The 12,754-nt window shown below is 37.7% G+C and overlaps 1 protein-coding gene across 3 annotated transcripts in view; it reads right to left on the reverse strand.

Annotated features, from left to right (window-relative positions):
- LOC121477359 (interleukin 1 receptor accessory protein) overlaps positions 1 to 12,754 on the reverse strand; it is a 118,814-nt gene that overhangs the window by 15,172 nt on the left and 90,888 nt on the right. For all 3 annotated transcript variants that reach the window (XM_041731606.1, XM_041731604.1, XM_041731607.1), the window contains exons 5-7: positions 6,424 to 6,589; positions 4,713 to 4,784; positions 2,488 to 2,614 (exon numbers count right to left, since the gene is read on the reverse strand). In XM_041731606.1, the coding sequence (XP_041587540.1) occupies positions 2,488 to 2,614; positions 4,713 to 4,784; positions 6,424 to 6,589 (365 nt within the window). The remainder of the gene's footprint in view (positions 1 to 2,487; positions 2,615 to 4,712; positions 4,785 to 6,423; positions 6,590 to 12,754) is intronic.

The raw sequence follows: 12,754 nt of genomic DNA on the forward strand, positions 1-12,754 counted from the left end.
ACGACAAGGCCATGCCCTGTGTGTGAATCAGACAAGGAGACAACCACAGAGCCCCCAGGTGAGGGTGGCCAGAGTGTCCATGAGCTGTGTTGCCTGAGATCCAATGGTTACAAAGGTAGGAAAGCTTCTAGATTCCAGTACCATGTTTTACCTTCTATACCACATGCAATTCCAGTATCTAGATCAAATCCCATTGCTGGCAACATATGGCAGATCTCTCCTCAAAGCAAAATGTCTCCGGCCCTCACACTTCTGAAACAGTATTCTGTATCAGTGTAGAGAGAAGCTTCTGAGGCCAGATCTATCTGGGTTTTGATCCAAGCTTTGCCACTTACTGGCTGTATACTTTAGGCACAGTAACTAATCTGTTCCTCCTTTGAAAGAGAGGTAAATAGCAATGCCTACACAGTGCATTACATGTATTGACTTACTCAAGTACTCTGACAATTATGTCAGTGTGTAAGTATTAGAACAATGCTTAATAAATATTCATATATTGGGGTGCCTGAGTGGCTCAGTCGGTTAAGTGTCTTCCTTTGGCTCAGGTCATGATCCCAAGGTCCTAGGATCAAGCCCCATGTTGGGTTCTCTGCTCAGTATGGGGCCTGCTTCTCCCTCTCTCTCTGCAGCTCCCCCTGCTTGTTCTCTCTCTCTCTCTCTCTCTCAAATAAAGAAATAAAATCTTTCAAAAATATTCATAATATTCATATAAGCTATTTTGCCAACCTCAGCAACAGTTCATGCATTTCAGAGATTCCCAAAGCTTGGATTTTGAACATAGGTAGAATATTTCAGTGAAAAGGCTAAAACTCCATGGGTTAAATCCTAACATTATAAAAAGAAGAAACTTCTCAAAGCAAGTAAGCTTTGTGAAGATAAATACATCCAAATCTCAGCATGTCAGAGATCAAGTGCTTTGGGTACAAGATCAAGACTTAAAATCCCTTGGAACCACTTGCTCCAAAGAGAAAACAAAATCTCCCTCCTATAAGTGGACATCCAAGTTCTCCTTCCAATAAGGCTTACCATCAGTCATGAGAACTTGGTCAAGGGTTGTGATGGGTTTAGCCTAAAGTGAACGGCATGGCCCTACTCTGAACACTGAGTTGTGCTGCAGGAGTAGCAAGGATGAACAGCATGGCTTTCATTACCATTCATTCATTCTTTTTATGATAGAAATGTTCAGAATTCCTGACGTGATAAATAACTCTCCCTTTGTCCTCCAGCCACATCTTTAATCAATTCTTTCTGAAAAAAAAAAAAAAAAAAAAAAAACCTCTCCAATTTCAGGAGGCTCCTTCTCTACCTTTACATATGTTCTGCTTCTCTAACTTCAAGCCATTGCACATGATGTTCCTTTTACCAGGAACATTCTATTTCTTTACCTAGTTTATTTCTACTCATCCTTCAAATCTTCAGATACTGTACCATCTAAGAAGCACTGCCTAATCCCCTAAAACTGACTGTATTCCTCAATTAATGCTTCTGATAACATCCAATACTCTCCAGTCACAGCATTTATTACAATATATTGAAATTTCTACTCTATCATTCTTATTCTGATAAAATCTACTCAATTAGGAACAAGGTATCTTGCATAGCACCTGATGCAACGTAGACATAACTTCTGCACAAAGTCTGAATTTACTATTAGGAACAGCATATCTTTTGAATTCTAGAAGTTCAAGTGGCCAAAGACGTATTAGCACATCATCTTAAGGCTTAAGTTCTTAGAACTACTTTCTGATGTGGTTGGTCAGCTGCTAACTTTTATTATTGCCATGAACCAATTGCACTTGGTTGTCTTGCACTTGTAGGCTTCATTTCCAGAAGAACCTTTTGTCTTCAAAGACCCACATTTTCCTCTTGGTGAACCCAAATCCCTTCAAAAAAAGTTATATTTATTTAGAAATAAAATGACCCAGCCTGTTATTTAAAGAGTGAGCTATATTACCACCTCATCCACTTTAAAAATAAAATTTAAAGAATATGAATATATTTAGTCAATATTTATAAAAATAATAATTATCAATTATAATGTGATGTGCATGCTGTGGGAGTTAAGAATGAAGGATAAGATAGGGAATATATGCTTATTGCAAGACAAGACACTAATATAATTTATCTGAGGCATAAATACAGGGGTCTAGACTCCAGACTGGAGAAAGAAAATAACAGGGTGGCATTGAACAGATTTCATGTATTCAGAGCCCTGTGTTGTGGCCTTTCATTCATGTGGGCTATGCATCATCCCACCTACTTCCAAGTGGAAATTATAAATATGTGATCATTACAAGATGTCTGAGTCTGGAAATGCAAGTCCAGCAATCCTTCTTTGGGATGCAGCCACTAAAGACTTGAAAATCTTACTGATTTTTGGTAATGATGGGCCAAAGTCACAGTGTTTACTTTCAGTGATTAGTATACATCAGAGGGCGTTCAATTGATGGACAAGCGTTGATCACCCCTTGTCTGAGCCAATGGTACCTTTCATTAACAGTTACATCAATACTGGTGTCGTCTGGCTTTTTTCCGTCAATGGTCCACCAAACCTCATTGCGGGCGTCCTTCAGGAAAGTAAAATAGACTGTACAGGGGATGAGTAGCTCCTCTCCTAAAAAAACAAGTTAACCCATCAGTGTGTAACCTTCACATGGCTACACTGGTTCCACGCTGTGACTAATCAGAAGCTATACAAGGACTTAAAACTACTTCTGAGTAATTTTCAAGTGGCCTACCATAGTAATGTGCCATACTTCACTGCAAATAAACGAAGAAAAGAAGTACAGCAGCTTTATACAAAATTTCCAGAATGATCATCTTTTTATAAAATCCATATATGCTGTACCATGACAGTATTTGTTCAAAGAAGCTCTGACAACCTCCTTTTTAGCCCTAACCTCCCACAGGCTATTCTTCTGTTATTTCCCTCACAAACAGTGACTAAGGAGGGACTCTCCAGATCTTGGGTGCTTGGCCCAGAAAAGATGGGGCCATGTTCCACACTGCAGGCCAGATCTTGAAATGCTCAGGTTATCAAAGTGTAGTCAATAAGTTTAAAGATAATATATATATACACACACACACACACACACACATGTTTAAGTACAATATAAACAGCAAATATTTATATATTTATAAATACTAATACTTATGAATAATAAATGTGTGCTATCTTTCTGAATTGGAACAAGAGGTCAGGGGGATCTCCGGGCAGAAAATGATAATAAGAAGAGCAGCAGCTCCTTTACTAAAAACTTTATATAATTCACTGTGCTAAATATTTATCACTTACTAGTGATTTTACAGAATCTTAACAAAATACTATGGGTTTTTTTTAAAATCCATGTTTTATAGACATGAAAACTAATGCTTAAACCTAAAATGTCATTCGTAGATGAAACTGTTAATAAGTGGCAGACCAGAATTTGACCCAGATTGACTTTCATTCCAGTTTGCCCCGGACAGCCTTGTTCTATGCTTTCTTTTTAAATTTTTTTTAATTTAAATTCAATTTGCCAACATATAGTATAACACCCAGTGCTCATCTATCTCAACCTGTGGAGAGTGTGCAAGTGTGCAGGTGGAGAGGCCAAATTATATTGTCATCCAAATTTGGACTCAAGTTTGTCTCACTGAGTGGTCCTACTCTGTCCCCTCTTCTAATGCATAGGGCTTACACTTTCCCTTTCAGTTTCTGTATTAATATGCAGGAAGGTAAGCAGAACATAGATTCTGTAACCATACGGTAGGTAGATAAAATATAATAGATCATTAGTAAGGATTTACCCCAATAGCAGGAAGAATGTTCATATTACTATGGAAAGCCACTATGAATTCTTGGAAATGTGGTTGGAAATTTGGGGTTGGCAGATCTTTCTGTGTATTCTTCATTTTTGTGTGTGGGATGTTTTTGTTGTTGTTTTCTTTTTTTATTTTTGTTTTTTGTTTGTTTGTGTGTTTTAGCAGGCAGCTCACTATCTGCAACCTTATCTTAGTTGTAGGAGGGCACCATTGTTCTCTACCTACATTTTGATCACGACTTCTGTTATCTTTAGTATATTTGAAAAATATGTTCTTTTACACCTTTCATTGGGTTTGGAGTGAATTTATTGTAAAGGATACAATACAGAAAATCCTAAAATTTTCGATGGTTTTCAGTTTAACTGTGGGAGGCGAATAACAAATGATGCTTTATTCAGTCGGTCACAAATGATTTTTGTCCAGAATGGAAAATTATGAAAATGGAAAAATAAAAGGAGACCCAGAAAGCCATAGGAAACATCCGCTGGCACGCTGATCAGGGTGTACTAGTTCGACCAGTTGTTACCCATTAAATTCATAGTCTTGTCTCTGAGCTCCCACCCCGGCCCCTCAGCAATGGAAGCTTAGAGGATGCCTTGTGTTCATGTTGCAATCTTGGCAAACCCAAGCCACGTGCAAACTAATGTGTATATCAGACAGAAATCACTAATCAGGAGAGGGGTGCCATTGCAGGGGAAGAAGGGAGCAGCTGCAGAGAGAGAAGCTGAGCATCCCAGAGCTGCCTCAGAGATCCATAGAGGAGCTAATCCCCAGAGCTGCCTTGGTTTCTGAAGACATTTCAGTTTCAATTTATGTGTTTCCTTTATTCGCATGCATAAAGGAATAAAATGTTTATTCCTTGTCATTAAGAGAATCTAACTGAAATTAAAAGGCACAGCTCTAATTACCCGGTTCTTTCTCGTAGACCACAAGATCATTGGGTGAATAGATCTGAGGAGGCAATGCGTCTTTTGGAGAGCCTGTTTTCGGGAGGAAGAAACAAAAAGGAAATGATGGTAAATCACATAGCCCTCATTTCTCATAACCTATTTCCAAGAGCTGCTCTTTTGTAAAGTTTTGCCCAACTTCCTGGCATAGTTTGTCAATTCTTCCCGCACAGACCCACAGCTCAGTGTAGTCATTTACGACACTTCATTCATTTAAACAAGCAAAGAGACAAGCATAAGGTAGTAAGTAGCCTCCATGTTTCAGGACCGAGATTTAGCCAGTGTTTTTGCTTCCCAAAGCTTACATGAAATACCCTTCCCACACCATAAAATAAATTGCTTTCCTGTCTTACTCAGTTGTTTCTTTTCTACATATTTCTCCAGAACATGCCCAGAGTGGCTAGTATGGGACCTGGTTAAAGAAGTAAATATTAAATGAATGAATAAGTAAATGGAAAATTCAAAATCACAACTCTGAGGCCAGCACGTAAGTCTACCCAATGCCTGTAGCAGTTGACCATTCACAGGATCGCTGCTCTTTATAACATTCTATATTTCTAAATTGAAAGAAAAATATCCTGAAGGGGTTTTATAGAGTAGTGTTTAAATATAGAAGCTTCAAAGATTTAAGGACCAAGGCTCTTTTCCTTACTTGGTCATTGACTAACCATATGACTCTGTTTTTTTTGCTTAATCTTTGAGAAGCTAATTTTCCTCACCTCTAAAATGAGGATAATTAAACGCACCGCACAGGTTCATTACAAGGATTAAATTAAGTCATGCATATTAAATTAAGTAATGCATATTAAAGCATCCTACTGGTATATAGTAAGTACTCAGTACTTCACAGCTTTAAAAACAAACTTGGGTTGCTTAAAAGTTGGATAAAAACCCTACCCCATGTCAATATCTGTCAACTTCTCTATCTATAAATCAAGGTGACCAAGCATTCCTGTTCCCAACTTTCCAAAAGGGATACATTTAAGTATCTGTATCATAAATGATTGCCAAGAGGAATTTAAGATTAGGTTATCATTCATGTCAAGTACCAAATTTAGCCTTTTTTTTCTACTGAATTAGTTCCCAGCTCAGCATTATTCCAAAAGTATGCAGAGGAAGAGGAGAGGTGATCACAAAATTTTTCAATTTGAATTTTATTTGCACTATTATGTTAGAGCCCCTAAAAATTATGCTGAATCTGGTGTCAGACTAGCATAGAAAGTCCTGAACCAAGAAGCAGAAATCTGGGATTTGGAATCACTTATTCCACTAACTCACAGAGCATTTCTAAGATCTATAAAATCTCTAAGATTTATAAAATCCATATATGCTGTACCATGCTGTATGCTGTACCATGTTAGATACGCTTAGCACTAGAGTGCAGATAAGGAGACTCAGACCCTTATCAAAGTCATATTAGATGCCTCTGACACTCTTTTCACTCTCCAAAATGCCTGCCTTCATTCACATATTGGTTCATTCAGTCGGCCAATAGTTACTGAATCCCTACTGTGGATGTAGAATTGCTGTGGCTCTAGGGATAGTGCAGTGAACAAAAATGAGAAACCTCTTTTCTTATAAAATTGACACACTTCTTTGTAATGAACTATCAAGAGCCAAAACAGAATTGTCACATTTTTGTTGTGCGCACTTAATATAAAATCATGCTTACCTACCACCTTTACAGTCAGAGTCCTAGTCAGATGGAAGATACGCCCATTTTCTGGATATGTAACAACGCACGTGTAATCTCCATTGTTTGAAACCAAGGCTATAAGAAAACTCAAGTTCATGCCTTCAGGTATCACATTATTAAAATTTTTTATTTTCTTACAGCCCTAGAAGAAGTAAAAGAAAAGATGTTCAGTATTTAGCTCCATGTATAGAAAATATACAAATGTGTGTGTGTGTACACACACACGCATCTAATTTTGCACAGAACATACAAATATCTATGCTGGTTGTACCTTTTACAAACTAGTTGGTCAAGTATTTGACAATGTTTCTGCAATGAATGAACATAAAGTCTCTTTATACTATCTGCAAAAGGAAAACAGGATTTCTGAACTGAGATATGAATTTAAAAGCACAAACTTCCTGTCTCAAGATTCGGTATTTGAATTCTGGAAATACTGTATTCATAATGAAACAAGGTTAAAGTTTTGAAAAACAATTAAGGCAACTTAAGGAAGTTCATGTGCGGCTATTTAAGAAACACTTATTTTTCATTTTTCCACATTCGTCACTAATTATGTTAATTTGTGATGCCAACCACTCTGACAATTGCCTCACCTTAGGTGCCTGGTTTCAGTATTGATTGCTCTGTTGAATCACTCTATCTACCACTGCTGAACTTTTTTGGGTTTTCCTTCTACTTATCCTCCTCTTTTTTATTATCAAATATTATACACTTCAGAATCTAAAACTAAAAGATATTTTATGAGTCTTACACCAAGAGTTAAATATATTTTTAATCCAAGTTATATTTTTATATACTTCTACTGATTTATAAAATTTTGAGATTGTCTTATTCAACATAACCAGAATCCTATTCTGACTCTCTGAGCCCCACTAATATCAACTGCGACAAAATTATATGTGGAACGTTTACTTTTAGAAAAACTTTGTTTTTCTTTAAGAAATCAATAATTAACCTGTGAGAAAACAGACTGGGTCATGTCTTAGGTTTTTTAGATCTTGAAAATTCAGGGAGGCTATTATTGGCTTGTACTTTGGATTTACTGTATTTATATATTTAACTTTGATTCCTGAATACAGAAGGTTTTCTTACTTCAATTCCTGGAGCATGTGTTTTGAAATATGACAGTTACACTGAACAGCATATTTTGCAATTCTTTGTCATAGGAACATGTCTGTTAAAAATATCACTACACATTTGATTCACACAGATGATTTTCAAGAGGAAGTTGTTATATGCTCAGTTATTTTCTGAATGCAATTTATCCTGTTTTGATAAGCAGTGTTTCTAGACACTTGTCACATCAGCAAAATATTTCAATGCTCTTAGATTATCACATAGTGTAAGGCCACAGAGACCTGTACTCTTAGAATGAATTTATGTCAGATTTGGTTTAAATTGAATTTAGACTATCTATGAAACTCTATTTGATTTATGTGGCACCTTTCATTTAAAAAGTTCAAAGCTATTTTCTTCTCTCATTTGTTAGCTTAGCTGTTCTTATATCCCCATGAAGTAGACAGATCAGACTAAATATGCTCTAGTTTTACAGGTGGAAAAAAATAATGAGAAAGGCAGATAAAGAGGTATTTTAGATAACACAGAACAAAGCTAAAACTCAGTTTTCCAGACAAATGAACAAAGGTTTTTCACTAGCTTCTTAACTAAGAATAAATGCTTCTCTTTGGCAGTAGTTGGGCTGAAAAAAATACTGACACAGGTATTTACATGTACTCCATTATCCCATCTGGCCCATATTCCAACTTCACGAGTGTGGAACACCCTCATGCCCATTTTATAGATGAGGCTATAAAGACCTAGAATGGTTATGTGATTGCCAATGTCATAGAGCTAAGTAGTATCAGAGCTAAAATTTAAATTTGGATCTAGCAGTTTTGAGGCCTTTGCTTTTAATCCTACCTGACAGTGTCTCCCTACCCTATCCTGTGGTCCTGCATATATGCCACACCTGGGCCAGTCCCAGTGTTAATAGTGTGCTATGGCTCTCTTATTTATATGAGGTCAATTCCCCCAGTTAGTGATAAACTGGAAAAGCATACTGTTCAGGATAAGAACTTAATAATTAGTACTGAACTTGTCAACAGCACTTCTTAAGAATGTACCAAAAGAAACTTATTTGTTTTTTACTTATCAAGCATCATTTTTGTAAAAACTATTTAAAACACATTTGTTTTAGGATTCAAAATATATGCTACAAATATGAAGAAATGCTTTTTTTAAAATATTTTATTTGAAAGAGAGAGACAAAGAGTACAAGTAGAGGGAGGGTCAGAGGGAGAAGTGACTCCCCACTGAGCAGGGAGCCTGATACAGGGCTCCATCCCAGGATGCCAGGATCATGACCTGAGCCAAAGGCAGACACTCAACCAACTGAGCCACCCAGGTGCCCCACACAGTATGTTTTTATTTTTTTTCACAGTATGTTTTCAGACACAATAAAGTATTCCTAAAAGTAAATACTGCAGATTTCAAAATCATTTATTTGGAATCCAGAAAAAAAAAAAAGATACAAACAAAAATCTAGATACCCAAAGAGGAAAAACAAGTTCACAAATATGAGAAATGGTTAACATAAGTTGATGTCCACTGTGAAGCAAACACTTGTCTGGCTAGAAAACAAGTCATCCGTTTAGTTGACCAATCAGTTCCTCATTTTGAATTCAAAAGAGGGAAGTAAGACAGGAGAACAACTTTTCCAATGCATAGTGGTAGCCATGGCAGCCTACCACAAAATATAGGAGGTAAAGAACAGCACAAGAAATGACTTTGAGATCTTTGAGAGGAAATAAACCATGTGCTGAAGTGTGGGGGGAATGTCGTGACCAAAAAAGGACACATATTTCCATTCAGTAAACTACCACTTTTAAAGAACTGCACAAGGGCACAAAAATGGAAAAGGTACAGTTGCTGACCCAGAGGCATGTAGTCTAGGGGAGAATTGCAACAAATGCTGTAAAAAGCAAATTGGGGTGAGGGAGTAGGGGAAAATATTAAGCAGAAACCATTCCGTAAAACTTCCTGAAGAAGGAAGATGTGGGCTGGATTCTTAAAGGGCAGCTAGGGGATCCCTGGGTGGCGCAGCGGTTTGGCGCTTGTCTTTGGCCCAGGGCGCGATCCTGGAGACCCGGGATCGAATCCCACATCAGGCTCCCGGTGCATGGAGCCTGCTTCTCCCTCTGCCTATGTCTCTGCCTCTCTCTCTCTCTCTGTGACTATCATAAATAAATAAAAATTAAAAAAAAAAAATAAAGGGCAGCTAGACTATAACAAGCTATGTGGGAGGAGGGGAGATGTGGGAGAGTGACATTCCAGGGACTAATGTAAAAAAAAAAAAAAAAAAAAAACAACAACAACAACAAAAAAACCTCTTACCCTCTAATAGCATTTTTGCCCTCTGTGTTAGTCCTTAACCAACTTTATTATGGTGATCTCTTTTCATGCTTATTTCTTCCTTTAGAAAACTTACTCCTAGCAGCAAGTGGGGGGTGGCCAGGTACTTGCTGTCCATGTGGACAGTGCCCAATACTTGGCACATGGTAAACACTCAATACATTTGTGTTGTGTGGTCAGAAATATGAATGAGTGAAGACACAAGGCATGGAGTTGAAAGCTCAAATGGTACTCATGATAACAAGAGGATGACTATATGGAATGTAAGACGTGGGGTGGGGGTGGTAGGATGGGTAGGGAAATGGAGTGGGGATACAAAGAGTTTTAAGGTATAACATTAGAAGAGTTAGGAACATCTATTGCCATTTTTGCACCCAAGATTAGGCAGCTATGAAATGCATGATTCTTGTTCACAAAATCTTACAGGAATTCTATCCACCAGTCACTTTCAGTGAATAGACATGTGTCATCCAATGTTTACTCAACAAACACTTAACAAAAATCCCTCCCATGTGACAAGTACTGTGTTAGGAGCTGGGCATACAGCAGACAGTAAAAACAGAAATGTCCCGAATTCCTACGGAATTTCCCAGTCCAGTCCAATTCACTAAATTATTGAATCAATCCCTAAACACAAAGTATACTGGCTCTGTTTTGTGCTGCATGCTTGTTATTCAAGGGTTAGAAAGAGAGAGTCACTACCCAGTACAGAAAAGAGAAATGCAATTATTATAGTAACAAACATGAGGTCTAATTCAAGTGCTATCAAAATATAGAGTGGGTGACTCATTCAGCCTAAGTCAGCTTCAAGGTTTCACAGATATTTGAATGGGGCTTAAGTTTAAAGGATGTAACTTAACTCCTCAGAAGCCCTGAAACTATACGTAAAATGCTGTGTGTATATACATACATACATACATATATATAATTAAGTGTATATAGCTCAGAAAGAAAATATGATATGTACTTCCTTTATTTTTTTTAAAGATTTTATTTATTTATCATGAGAGAGAGAGAGAGAGAGAGAGAGAGACAGGCAGAGGGAGAAGCAGGCTCCATGCAGGGAGCCCAATGCGGGACCTGATCCCAGGACTCCAGGATCACGGCCTGGGCTAAAGGCGGGCACTAAACCGCTGAGCCACCTGGAGAGCCCCACATACTTCCTTAATACCAAAAGGTTAAGAATCACTACAGAGGGACTACAGAGATAGGAAAGAGATAATCAAACTAAGATGTCGGATCAGATTGAAACAAGCACTCACCTTAATATTAAGTTTATTACCTAGACCTTGGACGAACTTAACAATATGTGCCATGCCAACCAGAAGGCCGAGGCTGGCGCTCTTTCAGAAATGTGCTTTCCTGATAGCCCTTTGTCAGAAAAAGCCAAGGTTTCTCAATTTTCTGAGCGATGTATAAACAATATCTGGCCACTTCTGATTAACCTCACACTGAAAATCAGAGGTGGAGATAACATTCCAATTTTAATGATCACACTGAGTACAAGGAAAACCAGCTTTTTGCAAGGTGAGATCCAGAATGGTATCTATCCTGCTAAATAGCAGTTGACAGAATTTCAACAGCTGCTATAAAGGTAATTTCCAAAACATCCACTAAAGTGGTTCCTCTGATCCTCAGTAAGGAGAACAGTTGCCTTTGTTTTACAAGTGTCTTTAGAGAAAAATATTCAAATATCCAATTATAACAATGAGGACAAGGAATGATCCAGTAGCATGACAGTTAGGATGGCCTGCCATATTTTAAGCTTCGGTCTCTGAGTAAATCCAATAAAAATAGTAAACAACGACGGGATCACACTTACCTGGCCTTTATACCTATGCATTCGGAAGTCGCTATGTGAATAAGCAGGCAGCCTTCAAATTGTACATGTGTTGTGTTCCAGAAGTTCTTTTATAAGCTGGCTATTTGAAATTCAGTCAATCACTTTCAAACCATGTTTTGCTTTCCAGGCTAGTAACAAAACCTGGCTCATCGACAAACATTTACTGAACATCAATTTAACTCACAGGATTGTTGAATTAGAGAACTATGAATTCTGGGCCCAGACCGAAGAACACCCTGCCACACAGAGGAGAGCAGGAAAGAAGACATGTAGAGAAGAAAAATTCAATCCTGCCCTATTTCCCCTGCAACTCTGAAAGAGAAACTTCTGTTTTTCTGTTCCCATCAATCCCAGTTTTCTGAGCCCCCTCTGATTTACCAAGTGCTCTATCCACAGGTTTCCTTATGGTCCACAGTCTCCCTTGTGACCTAATTTGTGTGCAAAGGTGGCTCTGCCCTTTGAAGCACCTCACGCTCCAGAAATAAGAAGGACTGGAGCACCCTCTCTGTGCCATTTCTGGAGAGTTTAAGCTTTGGAATCTAACGAAAGTGGCTTGAAATCCCAGATTCTCCCATCATTGGCTGGATTGTTTCCAGTAAACTATACAAAATAATGTAAAACTAGTCTCTTGACATAAATAGCATAGGGTTAAATCTTGGATCCCAACTCTGGCAAAATCTCTCAACTGCTCTGTATTTGGGCTTTCTTAATGATAAAATGGAGAAAATAAAACAGCCTACTTCATGTTGAGAGTATTAAAATAATCAAACATTTGGAAGAATTCTTGTGTTCAGTAAATGTCAGCTATTATTGTTTACCTCTCTGAGCCTCTGGTTCCTAATGATATCGACCCTGAAGGATTGTGGTGAGTATTACATACAACATATAAAGTACCAAGTACAATGTATTTTACTATGAAAATGCAAGAAATGTTAGTTTCCTCTTCCTTCGTTCAATTCATCAGTTTTCGCTTTCCGACAACAGGAAAACAAATTTGCTGGAACTGATTAATGTGTCTTAACTCTCACAGTTATTACTAAAAGAGACTAC

This window comes from Vulpes lagopus, chromosome 17 (genome assembly GCF_018345385.1).
Source record: "Vulpes lagopus strain Blue_001 chromosome 17, ASM1834538v1, whole genome shotgun sequence".
Lineage (NCBI taxonomy): Eukaryota > Metazoa > Chordata > Mammalia > Carnivora > Canidae > Vulpes > Vulpes lagopus.